This window comes from Rhinolophus sinicus, chromosome 14 (genome assembly GCF_057876585.1).
Source record: "Rhinolophus sinicus isolate RSI-liver-muscle chromosome 14, RSI-T2T, whole genome shotgun sequence".
Taxonomy (NCBI): Eukaryota; Metazoa; Chordata; class Mammalia; order Chiroptera; family Rhinolophidae; genus Rhinolophus; species Rhinolophus sinicus.
Window position 1 is genome coordinate 136,204,500 of NC_142514.1, and position 24,085 is coordinate 136,228,584.

A 24,085-nucleotide genomic window follows, 5' to 3' on the forward strand; every position below is an offset into this window, starting at 1 on the left:
AGAAAACAATCTTTTGCACCACTTTACTCCCATAGAATCGTTTTCCCAAAAGCAGATTTCTCAGAGATATCTGTCCCACCCCGGACTCTTAATATTATTTTTGTTATTATCCTTTAAAATTGTATGTGACTTTTCCTTTGCTCCCATCAGTGACTGAGTCAGATAATTATATGTCATCCCACCCAAAGAAGCATAATCAGATCGCCGTTATTTCCAATATGTTTATCACATGACTGCAATGGTTGAAAGAAGCCAGCAAATCATCGATGGTTCTGATTCTCTGCATGGAACATGATAGCCACTCCCTTTGCTTGGATGTTCATTTGTCTCACTTAGTATCAAAGTAGGTGGTTGTCCAGGTCAAAGCAATCATAGGCCAGCCAGCTTCAAGAGGGGGGACAACAGACCTTGCTTCTCAAAGAGAGGCCCAAGAATTTTTAGCCACGTTTAATCCAATCCACCATAATGCCTCATGAGGCTCGTGTGGCAATTACATCAGATAATGTCTGAAAATGTCTTAGCACATAGTAAGTGCTCCACTATTTATCATGTAGTGCTTTATTGTTCACTAAATATTCACTGAATGCCTTCTGTGTGCCTAGCAGGTAAGACATGTTAGAGAACAGACGTGCAGTAGCATAAGTTCTATGATACAGATATGCACAATTAATGTGTGTTTTAATTGCCTCAGATCCCCAGCACACAACACAGGGCTTGAGTCCTGGTGGGTGCTTGATAAATATTAATACACAGGTGAAATGAATGAATGATGAAACACAAGAATGAATAAATATACTCACCTGAGACTTGAGGGGGGAAAAGGGAAGACTTCCCAGAGGACCAGGTGTGGTGTGACTGAGAGTTGAAGAGCAAGCAGTAGCTTCTGGAAGAGCTGGGGAGGTAGGAAGGGCCTGAGAGGCACAGCATAAACAGAGTCCGAGATGCCCAAGAGATCAAGGGCCTACTTGAGTTGGTGTCCTAACGGTTTTGCCAAACCCCGCCAGATTAAGGAGCCTCCTGGTACCAGAGAAACAGTCACAGACCCTTCTCTCATCGTCAAACTGAGTCTATGTTGAAAGACTAAAATATCGTGTTTCCCCTGAAAATAAGACCTAACCGGAAAATAAACCCTAGCATGATTTTTTCAGAATGACATCCCTTGACCATAAACTCTAATGCGTCTTTTGCAGCAAAAATTAATATAAAGCCCAGTCTTATTTTGGAGGGAAACATGGTAAATAGCTGAGCAAATACCCTAACAGCTGGTAAAATGACCGGAAGGGATTTAGATTTCATGCTGGCAGAAAATAAAAAAGGCTAGCAGAAAGACGAGGTTAACCCGCTCCTTTCTCTGTCCCCTCTGTGACTATGGCAGCCCCCAAGGGTAACTGAGTCCCTAAGGGAGGAGACTGGACCTACCTGTGTTCCCTAGAGCTGGGGTCAGATGTGTCTTTAAGCCCTGCAGGTACATCTGTGGTCCGTTCTGGCGGAAGCGATGTGTTCAGGGTCCCCTAAACCCTGACCCGCTTCCTCCACACTCTGCAGCATTAGACACCTAATTGATTTCCCAGGGACTGTCTGATTAATAACCCGTCAGGCTCCTATCTACTAAAGGGGAAGCCAGAGCAGAAAGCTGCCAGGCTTCGGCTCTAGCTCATCTTGTCGGACGCCTGGTTTGGGAGCCTGAGGCCTCTTTTAGGGTCATGCTCAATTTGGGGAAGAACCCTGCCCGCCCCCCAGGATGAGAGACCATCCCGGTGGTCTCCAGTCCAGCCCTAGTATGGTTCCCAGAATGACACACAAACGTCCGGTGGACCAGGCCAAACCCTGAGCATGGTAAGGAGCTGGGATGGAACTCATCCCTGTCATTTGGTTATTCAGTCACAGACATACATAAGACACATAAGCCATGTAAGAAGCTCAGAGTCTGGTGAGGGAGGCAGACCCGGAAATGAATGAATGAAGACGGGTACCCAGGACGATGCTCTGACTGGGGCAGTACTTGGAGCAGGAAGGAAGGTGTGGCTCCCTCTGCTTGGGAGCATCGAGTAACAATGAAAACAAACACTCAGAGCCTTTGGGCGCTCTCCTGAGCTTCCCTGGTTAGACTTAGTGTCCGGGATAGTCAATGGGGGCTGATCACATAGGCACCTCTGCCTGGCAAGTACCCAAATTCCAGATTCCCAGAAGGCAAGCAGGTGTTCAGAATAAACTACAATTAATTTGTAGAAATAGTTAAGGCACAGTGAATCAGCCACTCTTATCAGTGAATGGCGGGAACCCTCCTGAACCCTAAGTGTCCAGGCACCAGCCAAGGGCCAACCTTATGAGCAGTCCTTTCAAAGAACAGCAGTCAGGACTGCTAGCTTAACTCTTTTCTGCAGGGGTAGGCAGTCTTAGTATCATCCCCACTTTAGAGGTGGAGACTGAAGCACGGAAAGGTTGAGTAACTTGCCTAAGGAGCCATCGCCATTGAGTGGCAGGCCCAGGCCCCGTACCCAGGCTGGCGGGCTCCAGAGCCCCTGCACCTAACCCCTGTCCCATGCCACCCTCCTGACTATGAAAGGTAGCTTCTTAGGTATGTATGTGTAGGCGTTTACTGAGAGAAGGGACAGTTGTACAAAGGCACACAGCCAAGAGAGAGCTGAGTGCTTTGGAGAGATGACTAAGAGTTGGGTAAAGTGGGGGCACAGGGGGCCCCATGGAGATGAGAGTAAATGGGGATCCGTGATGGAGGGCCTGTGTTACATGAAAGGAGGCTGCACTTTTCCCTTGGGCATGGGGCCTATGGGTGGCAGGAGTGGGAGTGAGCATTGACCAGCAACTTTTAAATGGGACAGTGACCTGGGATCGGCCTTTTGGAAGGATCGCTGTGGCCTGGAAGACTTGGTTCCCTTTTCTGTTTCTTTGTTCAAGCCCCAGCTTCGTCACTAAGTCTGCGTGTGGCCTTGGCCAAGTCTTCGACACGCTCCACTCCTTGGGGGTCTCAGCTTCCGAATGTGGGGTTTGATCCCTACCTGTCCTGCTCTACTAGGCGACTGTCCCGAGGCTTTGTGGGTAGAAACACAGTCCAGAACAGCGGGCTCACTGTGAGAAGATGGGCTGGTGAGCAGGGCTGTAGTGGAGCACGGGCCGCTGCGACTTCCTAGCCACTTCCTTCCCAGAAGCTGTCTGTTCTGCCCACGGCAGGCACGCTCAGCTTACCCTGGTGAAGAGAGCTGGAGCTAGACACCCACTTCAGGCCATGCAGGAACTATCCCAGGGCCTGCTCTTAGGCTTAGAGGGCAGCCAGTCCCCCCTCAACACTCTAAGAAAAGCTTCAAGAGCAGCACAGCACTTGGCCGTAGGTCCCTCTCCACAACTCAGTCAGTCTTTTCTGAGAGGCATCTTGGGGCTGTGAGGTCGGAGAGATCTCTGCCTTCTCATTGCCGTGTGATCTTGGGACCGTCCCTTAACCTAGCATGGCCTCAGTTTTCATATCTGTAACATAAGGTAACAACACCCACCAGTGTGAAGGCCAAAGGAACCCTGTGTGTACACCTGACTTCCACCAGCGGTGACCTGGGGACCCTGCAGGACTATGACTCAAGGAGGGCCCAGCCACTTAGCACCCCCATCAGGAAATCCTTATACCTTTCGTTTTCCAGAAGAACTGGAAACCCAGAGTGTTGGGGGCAAGAGGTGGGCAGGAAATGTAGGGGGGAGCCTTGAACTGAGAGTCAGGACACCTAGATTTTACTTTCAGCTCTGCCACTGACATGCTGTGTGTATGGGAGCAGGACACGGGTCTCTCTGGGCCTCAGTTTCATCATCAATTAAATACGACCTAATACTTTGTTCCCAAACTAAGTGTTAATAGTACTGAATAAAGTTATTTCAAGGCAGTAGCATTCTGAACAGGCTGCATTTTCAGCAAGTGCTCATGCCCCCACCACCCCCAAATTCCTGAGTGACCTAAATGATTACTATCCAAGTTAACATGAGTGTAGAGGCTCTTTCAGGAAATGTTATACTCTGTCACTCTAGAAACCCCCTGTTCTGTCGCTTTGCCTCTTCCCTTGTCCTAGTAGATCTGTACTTTTTAACTAATTGTTCTCTCTTTAAAATAACTTTCGTTTTAAATTGTGAAAGTAAAAGTAAAAATCATTCAGTCCAAACTCTGGAAAATTCTCACTGTTAACATTTGGATATTTATCCTTTAGGTGTTTTTTTCTCTGAACATATTTACTTGTTTCTGATGGGTTTTGAGGTATAGATTTGACTCGCTGAGAGTACAGTCCTAGGCCAGAATCTAGATATTCTGGGGTCATGCCATGCAGCCAGCCTCAGGCCCCAGGAGCTCATCCCTGGGCCCTCTGGACAGGGACAGTTAGGGCCTGCTCAGGCTTGGCCATAGGGCTGTAGAAAGACTGGACATTCCCTCCTGAAGCGCAGGGAATGGAGGAAATAATAACACAAAACCACCTATGCTACCAATTAAACACCAGCTGCACGCCTGTAATATGCCAGGCACACTTCTCTTTGTATACCCCATCATTTGCTGTTTTCAGCAAATATTTATTGAGTGCCTCCTACCAGGTACGAGGCACTCTTCTAGACTCTGGGCACGTGAGCAGAGAACAAGACCAATAAGGTTCCTATCTTCACGGAACTCGCGTTGCATTAGGAAAAGAACGCCATCAGCAGATAAATATACATATGGTGTGTGTCTGGTCATGTCAGGAAAACTAAAGCAGTTGCAAGGGGCACGGGGTGATGAGGTAGAGTAGTAGGGTAGGAGTTGTTACAGTTAGGGTGAGAAGGGAAGGGGTGATCTATGCAGATATTTGGGGGAAGGTGATTTAGGCAAAGGACAGCAAAGGCTTAGAGAAACAGCAAGGAGGCCAGTGTACGTACATGTGGCACAGAAAACGCGGTTGGAGAGGTGACAGGGCGTCAGATCTTACAGGATCTTGTGGGCCCTGGTAAGGACGATGGTTTTATTCTAGTGGAGCCATTGGAGGGTTGAGAGCGGAGAAGTAGCATGATCTAAATTACACTTGGCCTTCTATAAGGAGAGTGCTCATCCCAGTTTATGATTGCTTGGAGAGATCTGAGACTGATTCACCGCCCGAGGGCCAGTGACTGATGGAGCTGGGATCTGTCTGACCCCAAGGCCTGTGTGCTTCTTTCTGTGCCAAGAAGCCACCTCACTAGAGGCACAAATGAGGCCACTCTGAGGGACTTCCACTCTCCTCAGCTCCTCTCAGGCACTCGGAGAGGCCCTGGGGGCCCAGAACACCACCAGAGCAGCCTGCTACCCAGGTGGCTGGGCCCAGAGGACATCATACTCAGTGGTCCTGGCTGCAAAACAGTGGTGCCTTGTGTTTTCACTGTTACTTGGAATGCTAATGCAATAGTGCTTTGAGATAGTCCAGCCCCTCCTCATTTTGGTCTGTGAGGCCAGCCAGGGGACAGATTCACATTCTGGGCAATGACACAGGATTATGAGAGGCCCGAGCTCTGGGGTCAGACAAACTGAGGTTCCATTCTGGCTCTGCTGCTTGCTTACTCTGTGATAGGACCTTAAAAAGTTATTTCTCTGAACCTTGCTTTGCCAGCCTACAAAACAAAGATGGTAGTACTTACTTTCTAGGGTTCTTGTAAGAAATAAGATTTAAGCTAGATAATAGTTGCAGAGCAATAGAATAGGGAATAGTATATGGTAGAAAGTAGCTATTATAATTAGGAGTAATAATTCTATAATATTTGTTTGGCCCCTGAAAATTCTTCCAACATTACTCAGTTGGTCCTATAGCAACTTTGTAAGCTTACTATTATTAGCCCCATCTTACCGATGGAGGAAGTATACAGTTAGAAGAGGTTAAACTTATTACAGAAAGTCACACAGCAAGAAAGTTGCAGAAAAGGGTCTCGAATTTGGTTTTCCTGGTTCTGGAGACCTAATCAAAGTCAGAAGGAAGGACCCTGGCAGGGCTGGGCCCAAAAGTTAGCCTTCTGTATTCAGTGCCTCCCTCGCCTGCACACAGCCGGCTGACGCCACCACCAGCTTGTTCCAAATGATTCACTCCAGGGTTTTCAAGAGAGGTGCCAGCAGTCCTGAAAATATCAGGAAACAGGATCCAGGGCACTCAAGTGTGAATGATGCCACTTAGCTGGCATGGTTGAGACCAAAAAGTGCTAGTTTGTCTATTTTCCTTCTGGGTTAGAAATAGATAAAGTCACAAAATGCTCCACAGCCCTCAGTGCACTTGGGGGGAACAAAAGAGCCCCCCTCCTGTCTCCAGTGGGGCACCATACTCGCCCGTTATAATAGTCATTACCCAGGTCCCTGCACTGCTGAAGGACTGTGACACTCCAAATAGCGTCAGCATCAACTTGGGGGCTTGCAAGAAATCCCAATTCTCAGGCCCGCCCCTCTCCTATTGACTCTGAATCTTTTGGGGAGGGCCTCCGCAGAGCACAACTCTCCTGATGGTTCTGGTGCTTCCTCAACTGTGAGAACCACTGCTGTAGAAGAAAATGGCCCAGAATGCTTGTCTGTCTTTTTCCTTTGAATTGGCAAAATCAGTGTCTCTAGCTGTTGTTTAAACAGAGGTAGGCAATGTCAAATAGAGAAGAAAGCACAGGCTGTGGCACCAGATAAACCCGGGCTCAAATTTGTGCTTTGCACCTTGCTAGCTGGTAAGCTTAGCAAGTCCTGTTCCCTCTCCACTTCTCAGTTTCCTCATCTGTAGAATGAGGATAATACTGCCTTCTTCCTTGCATAGCCTGTTTTGGAGATTCGAGATAAATGAATGTAACATGCCTAGCTCAGTGCCTGAGACATACTCAGTCTGCATCACTGAGGGCTATGATGTGATGCACACAACTGCCAGACATTGGGGTTTGTATAGAGAATGCTCCCTCTGGATGCGCTGTGCCAAGCAGACCTCCTGCACATGTGGCTTGCACACAGACCCATCGCCTGGAAATTGTGTCCCCGCTGGTCTCATGCACAGCTGCGCCAGACAGCCACTTTGTGTGTTTCTCTACTACCCGCCTTCATTGATGCATGACTCATTGCTTCATTCATGTCTCCATGTGTGCGTAGAAGCCTAGGCAAGCAGCCATTCCTAGGGGCATTGCAGGACAACCTCATTGAGATGGACATTCTCAGCGCCTCCCGCCATGATGGGGCTTACAGTGACGGGTAGGTGACGTCCCCATGCTCCTCTCCTCAGTGTGTGCTCTCCCGCGGCTCCTGCACTTGCATGTAGCCCCTGAGACCTTTCCCTGGGATCTCCCGGAGGAGGTGAAGATGCCATGTTGCATGCCCATCCCAAGTCCACATTTAAGTTGCAAGAGTTTATCCTTGGAAGACCCTGTTCCCCAGCATATTAACAGCAATCTTGTTAATATGCAGCTCTGGCATCTCATTGGCTGCCTCTGCCATTCTGAAAGCCATCTCATGTAATAATTTTTATGCAGCACAGGCCCTGTATTGTACGTGTTCTGGCCCCTGTATTCTGTGGCCTGAGGCATCTTGCACCCCAGCAGGGTGCAAGATTGCCCCTAAGATTTACCTTTTACCCTAAGACTTGGGGGATGCAGTGCACCCCATTCTCCAGGCTGTGTACAAGTCCTCCCATGGCCATGGTTAGAGCCAAGCTGTGCAGGATTTCCTGCACCAACTTTGGCCACAGCCATGTGCTTTGACCACGCCACGCTGCCCTGGAGATGACAGCTAGGTTGCAGTTGCCTGTCGGTCCTCCCGCAGAGCTTATACCATGGCTGGGAAGGCAGCAGTCTGGCTTCTGAGCAGAGGGCTTTGAAGGCATTTGCCGCCGTTGGCTGTGTGGCAGCCACTAGGGGACTGTTGACCATGGCAGAACTTAGTGGCGGTTCCTTGGTTCTCACACTCCAAAGCCTCCTTTAAACAGAATGGTGTTCCACTCCTCCACCAAGGTGCACTGGCAAAGTAGGTCTTGGAGGGAGAAGAACATTTTTAGGTTCCGTTATCTCCAGGGTACAAAACAGGATTTTAGACACTTTCCAAGTTACTGCAATCATTTTAGAGAACAGCTAGTTTATTCCCTAAGAAACAGCGTCCCAGCCCCATCCTTTCCCAGGAAAAGGATCTCAACACCCAGATTTCTGTCGAGAAGGTAACCCCTTCCACCTTGGCGTGGGTGGTTTTCCCCTTGGGTGTGGCTGTCCCATCTGTGTTCCACGGAAACTTGTCCTCGTGTGCCCTCCTTTGTAGTCCAGTTTGTGAATCTCTTTTTTCCTGTCCCTCCGTCTTCTCTGTGGTGATTCTTTCTCTCTCTCCAGGCTCCTCTGCATGCTTCTTCTATTGCTCCCTCTGTCCTCCAGGTTGATCTGGGGTCCTAGTGAGCCAGCAGAACCTGACACCCTCTGGTGTCTCTCCATCCACAGGCACTTCCTCTTCAAGCCCGGAGGCACCTCCCCGCTATTCTGCACCACGTCACCAGGGTACCCTCTGACGTCCAGCACAGTGTACTCACCTCCGCCCCGGCCCCTGCCCCGCAGCACCTTCGCCCGGCCAGCCTTCAACCTCAAGAAGCCTTCCAAGTACTGTAACTGGAAGTGTGCGGCCCTGAGCGCCATCGTCATCTCAGCCACGCTGGTCATCCTGCTGGCGTACTTTGTGGGTAAGCACCTCCCAGCTTCCCTTAACTCCCCGGCCCAGAGGGCAGTGACCAAGACACCAGTGGGCTATGAAGGCACCTTGCCAGCATGGCAGTCAGAGCAGGCAGGGTGAGCCAAGCAGTCCTAGAGCTCTGGAGTAGCCTGCACCCGAAACTGTTAAGGTCCACTCCTTGGGGCCCTCTTCTCCTCCCCTCTGCACATATGCCAGGAAGTGAGCTTACCATCTGCTCGTTCACGTGTTGGGAGCCTCGCATTAGGTATAAGCATTTACTTAGACTGGCGTTTGAGGTGGTGATCTGCGACGTGAGTGTCATACATGGGAGTCACTACAAGGGGAATGACAAGTTGGAGAGGCTGGACAGCCGGCAGTTCTCTCCTGTTGGTGCCGTGTAGCTACCGTGAGGAGCAGGAAGGAGATGGGTGCTTAAGACTGGACTGTGCTTACCTCAAGCCAGGAAAGCATGTCTGAAGGTGAGGGTCTGACAGGGTTGCCTGAGGGTACCATGAGAGTCAAGGTCCAGGGTTAAATCATGCTCAGGAACACAGGGAAGAGAAATCCTGGGGTACAAGATTAACAGTAAGCAATTTGAGCTAGCTGAGGAATGCACAGAGCCCCTGAGCAGCACTGACCGGCCTTCCTACCTGCCCCCAGGGCATCTCCGTGATATAAGACACTGCTCCTGGCCCATTGCTACCATGGGATGCCTTCCACTGTGTGCTCTTTCTCCCTCTCTTTTTTTTTTTTTTTTTTGAAGGAGGGTATAGCTCACAGTGGCCCATGTGGGGATCGAACTGGCAACCTTGGTGTTATCAGCACCACACTCTAACCCACTGAGCTAACTGGCCACCCCATGAGTGCTCTTTCGGTGTATTTCCCACACAGTTTGGTTTCCTGCTTTGGACCCCTCTTTTTGGTCTGCTCCCAGAGAAGATATTAATCTGTAGAGATCCATGGGCATTGTGTATAATCTGCTGCCTCTGAGTAAATCAGCCTGTTAGTAAAAGCATCCAACAGGGTTGGCTTACCCTCTGTCCTCTCCTCTGCATTCTAATAAACCTTCAAATTCTATAGTTCTACAATTTAAGGTAGGTCAGGCCAGTTTGAGAAGGCCTTGAACCCATGCTAAGGAATTCTGAGATAATTCTGTAAGCAAAGGGGATTTGTTCAGTAGAAGCCTACTAAGTAGAAATGAACTAACTGGCCAGAGATAGACAGAGTGCCACCCATTGTGAAAAAGGACTCTGTAACTAGCGAAGTCATTGTGGATGAACAATGACTGGAGAGGTAGAAAGTGCTGTCACTAGGAATGATTAGTAGAGCACGGCCCCCTACTTGTTCAGGATATAGAGAAGGGATTTGAACGTGGATGGGGGTTTGGGTGATGTAAGCGGTAAAGTCACTTCCCTCGCAAGTTTCTTGAATTTCTTCTTGAATCCAAACAAGGAATCAGGAAGATGATAGTCCTGCAGACAAAGCAGTCTCCTTAAATATCTCAAGCTATAATAAGTCTCCTTTGGTATGCCAGGTTTCTTTTCCCCTTATGAAGATTGAGTTACAGACTTTCACGACTTTAAGGAAAGTTGGCATAGATGTTTCATCTCTTCTTCTGTATGATGGATTAGTTGTTGCTGCCTAGAAAGTTGAGTTGAGAAGGATCCTGAGGCTATATTCAGACTCAATGGAAAAGAGTCTGTGTGATTGATTAGTAATGTCTGTCGTGGGCACAGGAGTGGAGAATATTGATGATATACCAGGTATTTGCTACCCCTCCTACAGGTCATTGAGTAAAAGGGACAGCCACACTGGGAGAGGTCAGCACCCCTCCAATCTCTGTGAGGGGTACATGACTGATGGACTTCGATTGGGTTACAGGTGAAGGTTAGGGGGTTCCAAGCACCATCACCCAGCCTGAATGTTTCTTTCTGGCACCACTAATACTGTGTTTCCACCAAACACTAGCTCTTGCTTTTGACTGACATTTTCTGTTTCCTCAATGAGTAGACTTCTGAACAAGCAGTATCACTGTTTGTCAAGAGCCAGGTAGTTTGCTGCATATAGACATTGTTTTGCGTTGAAGTCTTAATGTTTATGCCCTGTAGCCTAGTTCAGGGAGAAAGAATAAACCTTCATATGATTAAGTAAACTCTCTTCTATTTCTATCCTATGGGTTTCTTCCTCTCCCATTTAATAAACACATGTGGTCAGTTGTCAGCTATCTAAAGATAGGGGTGACTGTGGGAGGTAGTGAGCTCCCTCTTATAGGAAGGATGCAAACAGAGCTTAATGACCACATACTAAGAATAAAACTCAAGCATTGACTGGCAGTTTGTACTGGATGACAGTTACTCTTTTCTTCCAACATTGATAGTCTTTGAATGTGTGATTTTGTCAATTTTACTTTTCATTCAGCAAACCATACAGGGTACCTGCTTTGAGCGAGGCATAGTCTAAATTAGGGTTTCCGGGCAGGAATAACCACCCATTCTCAGGAATTTTTTTTCACTTTTCTATTCCTGAATCCTGAGAAAAGTTGGTTGGGAAATCGGGAAAGTAGGCTCCTTGAAACCAGGTGGTTGATAGTATCGGCTGTCACTTTGTGGAAACAATTCATCACGGAGAACAGAAAACAGTCTGTATCTCAGGATTCGGGAACGGGAAAGCGAAAAAAATCCTCGAGAACGGGCAGAAATTCCCGCCCGGAAACCCTAGTCTAAATGCTAGAGCTTATGGTCCTTGCCCTTGAGGTGTCGTAGCTTAGAAAAGCAGACAGCGATGTTGGCAGTGATGGAAGCAGCCATGGCCTGAGGGAATACGCAGCCCCCCGCCGGAGGACTAGGGGAGGCTTCCTGGGAAAGGTGATGTTTCAGCTCAATCTTCACGAGGGAGTTAAGCAGAAGTAGACCATGCAGAGAGGGTATTTTAACCCGAGAGAAGTTTCAGGCTTGAAAGAGGACAGCGGTATGGTGGCAAAGACATTTTCTGTGTGTGAAGCATCTGAGGGGTGTTGGAGCTAATGCAGGAGAGTCTGGTTAAATTATGAAGATCATCTTGGAGACCAAGTTAAGGACCTTCTTGGATGGGCAGTGGGAAGCCATTGGAGGGTTTTAAGCAGTGGCAGGACACAGACTTTATCTTAGAAAGATAAGGGTAGAGGAAGGAAGGACAGGCCCTCTTGCAATAACTGAGTCAAGAGAAGCTGAGGGCTTCAAGTAAGACAGTGACAATGTAGGTGGAGAAGAGGGATAGATCTGAGGCCACTTTAGGAGAACTAGTGTCTCAAGTTACGAGTGGTCGGGCCATTGGTAATGTAGCTGATAAAACTCTATGTGTGTGGACACTTTAAGACTGGACTTTAGATTCCATATCCAAAGACCAAGTTAAAGAAGCAAGTCTGGGGTGTTCCCTTTGTTACCTGGAGACTCAGAGCTCACACCTGACCTCTCACAGCCTGGATTCCATTCCCAGTTCTGCTACCTGGCCACTATGTGCCCTTGGGCAACTCACTTCTCTTTCTGAGCCCTGATTTCCTCATCTAGAAAATAGGCACAACCCATTACCTCAGAAAGATAGAGGTTCGTGAGGCTGGAGTCAGCTAGTGCAGGTGAATGCATTGCTGCAGGTGTGAGGTCCTTCCCTAGCTTTCCTCGAGGGCTGGGGGTGGCCACCTTGGTGTTTGGTCTCCTCGAGCTGCTGGGGGTAAGGGAAGAGCGTCTTGTTGCTCAGCCATAATCAGAGGCTGTGGTGACGAACTTGTAATGAACTATCAATTATTAAAAATCAAATTAATTGTCTCAGCCAAGCATAAATATCCTTAACAAAGACTCTTTTTCCAGCAGGCCAACCAATCTAATCAACAGGCAAAAGCACAGATATTTAATTAGATTTTTGATGAAAAATTGTCTTTAATTTCAAGTATAATCAATTATTAATTACTGTAATGAGTGAGTCTGACTGGGTTTACTAATTAACTCATTTAAAAATTATGAATAACCTTTTCATTTGTAATTATTTTCTACATCCTATCAAGTTCTAGATAAGAATTGTATCACTTCAGCAGCAGAAGGGGAGGAGAAAACAGTATGGGAAAGAATTGTTCTTTCTCTGGTGTCTGCTCAGAGCTATCATATCTGGACGGAAACCTGACAGATCCATTTGACATTCAACTTTCTTGGGAAATGGGCAAACAGTGACCTTTTATTTGCAGAGACATTTGCAGTTATTTTCATAGGAAGATGGAGAAATTGGAGTCAGCACTTAGCACCCACAAAGGCTGCAGGGCTGACTTCTCCTGCCCTCCTCCCTTGTTACTTAGCTGTCCTGGCCTGAGATGAGAATCTGGGACGCCTGAGGGACGTCTTCAGAGAGAAGACGTGTATTTTTGTCTCCAAAGGCTGCCTTTCAGAGAGGCAACCATAGAGGACGTGCGTCGTGCTTTAGTCACCCATTCCCCTGATGAAGGTTTTCGTGTGCTTTTCAGTCTCCATTTCAATACTCTGCCTTTTCTTTTCTGAAGAAAAGGATTCTGCAGAACCAAATGGGAAGAGAATGATATGTGGGGAGGGTTAGTTGTAAGTCAAACCATGACGCTTGTACAGCCATGGTAATAATGCTTTATTGTGTAGAATTGTTTTAAAACATTTTCAACACAAAAGGCAGTGTGGTACAGAGTAGTAAAAATAATAGGGGTCACTTCATATCGTTACTAAGAAGAGCGGTTAGCTTTGATTATGTGCTGCCCACATGCTCCTCTCTGTTCTAAGCTCTTTGCTTGTGGTTTCTCATTGAAATTTCCCAACAACCCAATGACTTATTATTCCCAGTTTACAGGTGAGGACATTGAAACCCAGTGAGCGTAAGTAACTCATCCACTGTCACATGGTAAATGGCAGGCCTGTGATCCAACCAACACTAGGCATTCAGGCTCTTGAGCTGATGCTGTTAAATTCTTTTCTCTTTTGAGCTCACAGTCTTAAGCTTTATGCTATAACTTTCCAATCTTAATGTAGTATTAGGTTGGTGCAAAAGTAATTGCAGTTTTTGCAATTATTTTTAACCTTTTAAACCACAATTACTTTTGCATCAACCTAATATTTTTACTGTGTGTCTAGCATTGGTTGGTCCAAACCCACTATGTGTATCATCTCTCTGAACACTCACAAGAATTCTGTGAGACAGATAATATTTTCTGTATTTTCTAGAAGAGGAAACTAAAGCTTAGAAAAGTTGACAGTTTGCCAGAGGCACAATACCAATAAATGACATATGATTTCAAAGGCCATACTTTCAGCCACTGTGCTAGAGGTTCTGCGCTTGAACAGATGATGTAGAATCAAAAGACCCTACTTCAGGCCCTGGCTCTATCACTTGCTGACTGTGTAAATTTGAGCCAGTGGCTTAACTTCTCTGAGCCTCGGTTTCTACTTCGCTTATGGTTCTTACAATGGGTGTAGCTGGCACGATTAGCCCCATTTTACAAGAGAGGAAACTGGGTGTCGCCTCATGGTTAAGAGCCTGAGTTCTGAAATTAGGCTCTGCTACTTAGAAGTTTTTGACCTTAGGCAAGTTTACTTAACCTCTCAGCCTCAGTTTACACATCTGTAAAATGGACAGTGGCTACTTCAAGGGTTGTTGAGAAATTCCAGTAAGATAATTTGCATGAAGTACCTAGCCCACTCTCTGGCACAGAATTAGCATTCAATACAAGTTAGGTACTATAATTATTACTATATTAGTACTATTAGCAGCATATGTAAAAGAGTATTAGTAAGCCTTGAGCGAGAACTTGGACCAGCCTTGTCTCCCTGCAGCACCTGTGGGCTTCCCAGCCTGTGTTAGTCACAAGGGCAGCTGACAGAACAACCAGGGGGACCTGTCAGAAAACATTTGTGGGGATCTCTGGCTGTTCCTGGGAAGTAGCCGCAGGAAGAATCATTACCAAAAGAGCACCTCACGTCATTTCTTTAGGACAAAAGTTGATTTTTGCTTCACTGGCAGTTGCTTCTATCCAGAGAAACCTGACAGCTCCCCTTGTGTTCTGAATCGCTATGTAAAAAGCAGACACTGAGTGCTGCAGAATAGCTATGGATTAATATCTTGAGGACTCTTCAAGCACCTCTCTTGCCAGAAAGTCTTTTGGAACAGGAGACAAAAGGCTTGTTAATAATACAAAACCCAGGAATAGCTTTGCATTTCAATGGAGAGCTGAGATTACCCTAGAATGTTATTTCTTCCATCATAGGTCCAGCGCCATCCTGCAGGGCAGGGGTGTCATTTACAGTGATTTCTTTAAGGCAACACAGTATTCTGATCAGAAGAGAAGACAGGGTTTGGAGTCTGACGGATTTGATGGAAATCTCCTCTGCCATTCTCCAGCTGTGTAACCCTTTTGTGCCTTGGTTTCCTCATCTGCAATATGGGAAGAATAGCATTTCTTTCATGAGGTTGTCGTTCCTCCTGAAAAGATTAAATGAGATGATCTTAAAAAAACACAGGTCATATGACAGATGTCTCTTGCTGGTGGACTCGGGAGACTGTTACCTTCTGTGGAGCGTAGTTATCTCCACCCAGCATATGGTGGGAGTAGACGATCCTGTTAGATCCTAAGTTTATGACCTTAGGCAAGTTTACTTAACCTCTCTTGGCCTCAGTTTACACATCTGTAAAATAAGGATAATGACAGTGGCTACTTCAAGGGTTATTGAGAAATCCCAGTAACATAATTTGCAGTTCTCTGCCTATAGGAAATTGAACCAGAACATTACAGTGGAGTCACAATCATGGGCTGTAGCAGCCTCGGGGTAACTACGTACCGTGGAATATTCCAACATGCTCAATAGCAGTGAGGGATTTTTTTTTTTTTTTTTTTTTTTTTTTTTTTTTTTTTTTATTGGATGGCATCTTTCACCTTCACCAGCAGCTGATTGTGGGTTGGGAAAAAAAAAAAATCAGAACCCTTACTTGAAGTGATAGTTGAATTTAGAAATGAAAATGTTGCACAGCTTAATTGCTGCTTTTCAAAAGAGAGTTATTAGAAGAGCATTGCTTATTGGAATATTATTGCACTTCCTGGTCTGGAAGAACCCGGGTTATCCAGTTTATTGACGTGGCATTACATGTGACTTGCATAGACTTGCACAGGCTCTCTCAAGATCTCTCTGACATTTCACCAAGCCACTGGCCGAAGCATGGCAGCAAGCCAGTTGGGAGGGATATTAGGCTTCCCTTCTCTTTGGCGTGGTGTTGCTTAGCCTCCTGTCTCCTGGTATCTTATTCTCTGCTGCATATTCGTTTCCTTGCACGAAGCATGGCGCATGCTAGCGGTGCTCAGTGAGACTTGCTTGGATAAAAGACCTTGCAAGGTGGTTAAACCAGCCAAGGCCTTTCTAGACCAGAAGAACAGTATGGGCAGAAATGTGCATGTTACGTCCTGGGGCCCACGTACATGTGAAGTGGACATGAGATAACTAGAGAAAGGGTTAGAAATAGAGACCAGGGTGATTTTAGCCTGCTTCTTCCCCTCTATTATCCCCATCTGGTTCAGCTCACAGAACGTCAGGAGCTCAGATGCCATTAGCTTCATAAGCACAGGCCCATTGCACTTTGGGCCTGGGTGTTATTCGTGAGCAATACGCTCATTTTCTCTCCTTTCTCTTCAACTTCGCATCATGCCTTTTGGATAGAAGCCATAGATTTAACTTTATAGCCCAAAGAATGAGAAACGGAGATGATTGAACTTGATCTTTTAGGAGGACAAAAAAGTGATAAAGATACAGGAACCTGTATTAAAGCCTTTCTCTCTAAGATTGATTCCTTCATGCTGCTCTGTGGGAATTGCTAATAACGAGATATATATAGATTGTTCTCTTTATAACAGACCCCAGACAAATATCGCACAACCCCCAAAAGGAAGCCTTGAGGAGACCAGCATGGCTCTCCAGAGTTGTCTACAATACCGCTGTGTGGCGGAGCGGGCAGACTTGCTGTGTGGGGCTGCCCAGGGCAGAGCCACGCCCTCAGGAGAACAATGACAGGAAGGCCAATTTGGGCTCCGTGGGAGAGGACAGCTCTAACAAGGGAGCTGCCTGGGTGGAGAGGGCTTCTGGTGCCTGGGATGAGCTGAGCGAGCTTACGTGCCCAGACTCTATAGACGAGTGCATCTTGTCTGTATTGTCCTTCTGCGATTACTAGCTGTGCCACCTGGGCAAGGAATTAATCTCCTTCAGATGCCTTGCCTCATCTGTAAAATGGTAATAAACAAAAGACTAGCTAAAATGATTAAGTCATTCAACATGTTTTAGCTCCGCAGGAAAGGAAATTTTCCAGCTTGCAGACCTCACTCTCTCCCCTCCTTCCGCTCTCCTCCCTTGGTGGAACCCAGCCAGAAGCCAGAGCCTAAGGGAACCCGTCGATCTACTTGTATACCCGATGAGCCAGTCCCCCAGGACACAGAGCAAGGTGGAGAAGGATGGAGTGTATCTGGAGGGCAAATGGATAACAACAGTGTATCCTCTCTTCATAATTCCCCTCCCTAGCAGTGTTAGGCTCTAACTATATTCCTAGTGACCCAAGACTAGGATTGAGACCCAGACCACACTCAAGCATGTCTCCCTTACCTGTACACCCACTCGGCCACCAGGCCCTGACCGCTTGTGTTTAAAATCACATTTAGTGAGATATAATTTACATGTAGAAAATTAACACTTTTTCGGTGTACCATTCTATAAATTCTGACAGAGTTGCACAACCACCACCACAATCAAAACACAGAACATGTCCATCACCCCAAAAAGCTGTCTTATGCCCCTTTGTGGTCAGTCCTCTCATCATTCTCAGCCTCTGGCACCCACGCACCTTCCCCATCTCAGTAGTTTTAGGTACTATTTTTGAGATGTGTAGTAAAGAAGAAATGTATTTACTAGATTCAAAATAAGGTGTTATCTACAGTAAGCTTTAAACTCAAAGATATCAAAGAGTTGAGGAAATTTTAAGATGTAATTTAGATTTCAAGGTATGAGGGCAACAAGTGAAACCTTTTAGGATTTTCTGTGTGTTACACTTGACCTCAGAGGATAGCAGCCAAAAGCCTCCATCCATGTGGTCAGCATGAATTCACAAGTTTACGTTCTTCTGCCGTTCTCATGGACCATTCATTTTTCATGTAAGCAGTGTCAAGAATTGACACAATTCTCATTCTAGTCAAGCTAATAGCTCTATCCTATTTGTACCATTACTGTCTCATTGTATTCCTGCCGTTTCCAAAGGTTTTGTATTATAAATAGCACTTCTATGAATATCTTTGTTCTTCTTGCCCTGTTTTCTTCTTGTAGTTATTGTGGGGAGTGTGTTTCCCAGAGCAGGATTCCTGGGGAGATAGGTTAAAGCTCTTGTTTCTCACTCGTGGGGGCTCCTCAGAAGGATAGGACTGAATTCCAGGGCCCCCAGCCAGGTGTCCACTTTCCCCGCAGTCCTGCCAGCATGAGGCTTTGTGTTTCATCTTGGGTTGGATGGTTTAATGGGTGGGGACCAGAGGATGTTACAAGTGGCCCTGAGACCCAGAGAAGCTAAAGGATCTTCATTCCTGGAGGGAACCCCACCCTTCTTCTCCCAGTCAGTTCCTTTTCAAGAGCTTAGTTCACATATCGCTTCCTCAGTGAAACTCCTCTGACCGCCTCACACTAAGCCAGGAACCCAGTTATGTGCTCTTATAGTGCTCATACTGTGGTTCCCCGAAAGTAAGACCAAACCGGAAAATAAGCCCTAGCATGATTTTTCAGGATGACATCCCCTGAACATAGCCCTAATGCGTCCTTTGGAGCAAACCTTAATATAAGACCCAGTCTTATTTTTGGGGAGACACGGTAGTACTCACCACAGTTGCAGCTGCGTGATTTTGTCATGGATTAGGTTCATATCTGTCCCCAGCGTTTGATTGTGAGCTCTGTGAGGGCTGAAACAGTTTTTCATCTTGCTCAGTGTTGTAACCATAGCTTCTTATCCTAGGGTCTGTCACTATGTAGCATGTGTTCAGCAAAAGTGTGTTGCAGGAGAGAAAGGCAGATGTCAGGGCTAGAACCTGACAGGTGTTGCGAGGCATGGAGTGAAGGGGAAGAAAAGGTCAGCACAGAGGCTCAAGTTCTTACCGGGAACAGAGATAGAAAGTGTGGAGGCAGTGAGATAATGCGAGAGTGAAAAAAGATTACTGGAGACTAAAATGGGGGAAAACCAGAGGTGGCTGACAAAATATAGTCAGAGTGGGGCACAGAGTGGGGCGTTAGGCCTCCATCTGTTCTTTACGACTGTGCGACTTTCAGTACGAACCTTGCTCTCTCTCAGCCTCAGTTTTCTCCTCTGTGAATGTAGGTAATAGGCCGTTGTGGAGATGAAGTAATGATCAAACACCTAGTTTTTGCTAGTAGGAGCCACTAAGAAATGAAATATGTCTTCCCTTCCCCCCGGCAAACAGGTGTTTGAATTTGAGAGACAAGCAGTCCTGAGTTTGGAAAAGTCTTTGGAAAAAAAGGACCTGAGTTTACTAGTATATTCATTTTTTATAACAACAGCAGGGGCTGCAGAGGAAATATGCTCTCCCGGGCCTTGGAGGCCCTTGCCTTGTGAGCCGTGCCAAGGCCCCTGAAGACGCAGAACAGCCATGGTTGGTCAGGAAGTAGCCCCAACCGTGCGTCCCGGGTACTCCTTCTATAACTTCACCCCAGGAATGTGTAAAAGGAATTGACTTTACAGATTTTTAGCACCCTTGGAAAGGATTTATCCTCAAGTCCTTGTTTTTATTCTAGACTAATGACTGTGAAATAACAATTTAATTGCACTTAGGTGCAGAGAAAAAACAAGAACGTTCTTCCTGATGGGTGTTCTTCAGCTGTTGTAAATACCTAGCTCGTGGAGAGCATGTCCGCCTGGTCAGGGCTGCGCTTAGGGCTGTGTTCCTGGGACAGAGGTGAGGAAGCAGAGGAGGGCTGCTCTTCACTGCAGGGGAAAAGAGAGGGACAGGAGGGAGAAAGGAGTCGTGAGAGGAGGAGACAGGGCTGTAAAAAACAGTATTCTTTTTTTCTTCACTTAACAGTAAAACACTAAAACCACAACTAAACAGCTTTGTCCTTTAAAGACAGAAATACAGTCTGGTAGCACAAGCACAGACTTCGGACAGACTGCCTTCCGGCTCACACAAGTTGTTTTCAGCTCTCTGAGTCTTGGATTCCTCTTGGTCAAATGTCAGTTAATACCTAAGAGGTGTTTTGAGCATTAAGCAACAGAATATCTGCCAAGGGTCCAGTCTGTGGGTAGCCCGCAGTGGGTGTTCAGTAGATGCCGTTCTCACCCTTCAGGCAGCTGGATCACCCGGAGATTTTAAACCCTCTCAGATCCAGTGGCCGAGGGCTATCCCCAGATGTAGGGATTTCAGGTAATCTGGGGTTACGTAGAGGGAGCTTCTCCAAGCTCAGGTTTGAAATGGTAGGGAGCATTCGCTGAGCCGTCTGCCCCATTGCGTCCCCAGCTGTGAGAGACAGACAAAGCCGGATAAGCTGGCATCACTGCCTTGAGACATCCAGGTTTCGTGGCGAGGCACATGTGTAAGGAGCTGATGGCAGCACTAGACAGTTGATAAAAGCATGTTACTGGAGCTTGAACCTTATCCCTGTGGGAGCCCGAAGGAGAGAGCAATTCATTCTAACCAGGAAGATCAGATAAGATTTCCCCAAGGCATTGAGCCTTGTAAATCAAGTAAGATATTGAAAGAGAAGCTAAGAATGACTTTCTGGAAGATGGGACGGCCTAAAACAAAGGCAGAAGACAGTAGATAGAAATGTTGGCGATTTTTGGCACCTGTGTCAGAAGACGGTGCATTAAAATGTCCATGCGTGCAGTTGATCTATCTGCAGGCCTGTCTCTATTTTACTGAAGGCTCTTGATATAAAACTGCAGAAACCACAATGACTGCAGAAGGACACTGGCTGCCTCCCCCCTTAGAAGACAGGCTCCATGGGGCCAGTGCGTAATACGTACCTTGCCTTGGGTGACGCCTTTCAAACCATTCATTGACCCTCTGCAGCAGTCTGTCCACTGCACGGAATCCTTAACTGCAGTTCCTTGTCCACAAGCCACAGGCATGGAAACTGAGGCCCGCTCCAGTGAAATAACTTTTTCAGCTGGAATGACTGGCAAGTCATAGAGCTGGACCTAGAAACCCGATCTTCTGATTCCAAATTTCTTATACAGACCATGCCGCCTCTCAGAGGCGTCCCCTGATGTCTTCTACTGCTGTGCTCCACACCTGAGACTCAGAGCAAACAAGGGTGCTTTGCCATCCTGTCTGGGTCTTTACTCTGCCCCCGCTCCCACTTCTCCCTCGGCCTAACCTGATGTAACAGAGGTGGCAGCTCACAGGTATGGAGCGCTTACCATGTGCCAGGCATGTTCTGAATGTTACGTGAATTTTCTCATTTATTCTTCTCAACAGTCTTACTTGTCCAACAAATGTTTGTCAAGTACCACCCATGTGCTAGGTGCCATCCCATTTTTATTTCCACCATAGAGATGAGAACCTGAGGCCCAGGGAACTTAAGTCATATGTCCAAAGCCACATCACTAGTGAGTAAAAGAACTAGGATTGCCCTCAGCGCTTGCCCTCTTCCCACTGTGCTCTACGATGCCCGTGGCGGGTCCAGGACTGGGGTGGTTCACCTGATCTGAATTGCTGAGAGGATGCAGGGAGCTCCTGACTAAAGAAAGAAACGAGTGTCTTTTTTGATGAAAGAAAGATTAACATCCAGCTGCCCTACCTGTGCACTTGTGCCAGGATTGCTGGTTACCTGTGGCATTGAGTGCGGCCATGGTCTGCACCTGAAGTGCTTCAGGATTGGAGCGAAAAGGAGGCCCAAATGACACCAGGTTCCTTGACACACATCGCTTACTGAGCACCAACACCTCGTGTTATCTGATTCTGCTGTTCTCCCAGCTTCATCTAGCATGAGTAGATTGTCACTGGTGTAACGTTTAATTTTGGAGAAAGCCCTTCCTGCTGGTGTATGGCAAGCAACGAGATTTATCCTGCCTTTGAGCCTGGAGTTAGATTTTGTTCACAGCCTCCAGTGGGGGAAGAGAAAAAATGCCAATATTATTCATTGTGCTGTGGCATCCGTTTCATCACGTTGTCCTAAATTTTGCCACTCAGGCTCTCTGTAGAATTCTATAGCAAGACATATTCCTTGGTCTCCTGTGTGTGTCTCAGTCTGTGTGTATCTCTGCATATGGGAACACACACGTGATTCTACCCGACGATGCATGCCAAAAGGGTATTTGAGAGGAGATGGAGTGGAGGGTTAAATGAGAAGCAAAGATTAAATGAAAATTTTAGGAGAAATAGCATTTTCTCTTTTTCTTTAACTGAAAACTAGAAATGCTTCTTTTGCAACTTGTTTATGTTTCCTAACTTTTTTATAGGGCATTAAGTCCATTATATAGTACTATTCATGTACCTACTTGTATAGGTCTGGGGCTGCATTGGAAGATTCATATATACATCTTTGCATTAGTCTATAAGTATATATTAAACTTTAAGTGTTTTTTCATTCATTAACTTTTAAGCAATGTAATAATAATGCTTTATATTTTCAATATACTTGATAATCTATAAAGAACTTTCATTGAATTTAATCTTTACAAGAACCCAGGAGGTGGTTTTGTATTATTTCCATTTCTACAGATGAAAAAACTGAGGGTCAGAGTGGTTAAGTGACTTATCTTCTGACGCACAATGGTAAGGGCCAGAGCTGGGAAGCTGACCTCTCTGCAGATCTGTCCCACTGGGTACAGAGATGGACACAGAGCCATCAAGGGACAGGAAGCAAACGTCAGGGCAGTATGCCTGAGAGAGGTGCTGAAATAATCGTAAGGACCCGGGGCTGGGGAGGGGAGAACAGAGGTCATTTTTTGGCTGGAAATAATGGTAAAAATCCTCATAGAAGTGACATTTGAAGTAGGCCTTGAGGGATGGGAGAATGATGGGGGAAAGGCAGTGGCCATTCCACATGGAGGCTTTGCGTTAGCTAAAGCCTGGAGGCTGGATGGACAGGTGTACTCAAGGAGCAGGAGAAAGTCACACAAACTGAGACTCCTGAGTAGAGAGAAGCAATGAGGGCGGTCAGATACTACGTCCAATAAGCATCTGACATGCTCTTTGAAAATTGTTTCTGTTACGAAGAGATGTAACCTCACATTTTCAGCCTCAGGAAAATATGGCCAACAAAATTTGAGCAGTGAGGGAGGTCCATATAATAATGAGATTTTCATTTTTTTCCCCATGTTTGTCATTTCTACAGTTTTACATCTAAGCAGAATGTCAGTGTGTGTAGTGGTTAGGGACAGGTGCAGGGCAACCTGGATTCGACTCAGATCTGAAGTTACTCTCCGCCTCTTATTAAATGTGTGATCTTGGGCAAGTCGTTGAACCTCTTTGAGCCTGTTTCCTCATCTTGCAAATGAGGGTAATAATTGTGCCTACCTCATAGGGCGTTGCTAGGATTAAATGATTGTGTCTTTTTATAAAGCACATAGCCCTGTGGCACAGTATAGCTTTCAGTTAATGACCGTGGCTGTTATTAACATGATCAAACCATGAGCCCATGGATATCAGAGAAGGAGAACTCACATTTATTGAGAGCCTTGCTCTGTGCACAGACAAGGGCCAGGAAACAAGAAAATGTGTGATCCCAAAGGGCCAGAAAACGCCCAGGGAGCAGGAGACTGGAAAGCTGTGACATCACACACACTGTTCTGTGAGACTTTAAAATGCTCTTTCAAAATGCTTCTCATTATGAAGAAATATTATCCCAAGTTACCAATCTGGGTGGGCACACTCCATGTTAAGCTGTCTACCCTCATTCCTCTCACCAAAGTGAATGCTCCAGAGGGAAGAAGCCTATCCTAATAATATATACACAGATTAAAACTCCATTTAGAGGTACAGTGGAGACCACCTCCTAATTGACTTGGAGCATTGAAAAAAATTAGTTACAGGCTTGGTATGCCAAAGGAAGTCAGGAAATGGGAGGGTTGCTCTACAGAGCCCTGTCACAGTATGTTTTCTAGTAGCTATGGCAATGGTAGCTAGCAACAGGCTTTTCTCCTCCTAGAGCTCCCAAGTGTTAACCAAAGCCATGCTGCCCTTCTGCCCCATTTGAAGGTTGGTATAGGTGAAGGAGGGGACGATGATGTGTCACACGTGAGAGAAGCTGGTCCTTTTCTATGTCCAGACATCTTTATATAGAAATACTTCAGATAGCCTTGTGAATAGTGTTGACCCTTGGATGCAAGTGCCACAAAGAAAGGAAACTGGAAACTGCGCAGAGCTTTCCACCAGCATCTGCCCTCCTTCTGGGAAATGGCAGGCCCTTTACCAAGCCTGGGGTTGTTCTG

At 46.5% G+C, this 24,085-nt stretch overlaps 1 protein-coding gene across 14 annotated transcripts in view; it reads left to right on the plus strand.

Annotated features, from left to right (window-relative positions):
• Nucleotides 1-24,085, plus strand: part of TENM4 (teneurin transmembrane protein 4) — a 2,724,551-nt gene that overhangs the window by 2,498,760 nt on the left and 201,706 nt on the right. For 11 of the 14 annotated variants that reach the window (XM_074335694.2, XM_074335702.2, XM_074335699.2 and 8 more), the window contains 2 exons: nt 7,094-7,192; nt 8,419-8,654. In XM_074335694.2, the coding sequence (XP_074191795.2) occupies nt 7,094-7,192; nt 8,419-8,654 (335 nt within the window). The remainder of the gene's footprint in view (nt 1-7,093; nt 7,193-8,418; nt 8,655-24,085) is intronic. The other 3 variants (XM_074335700.2, XM_074335704.2, XM_074335701.2) reach the window with 1 other exon arrangement.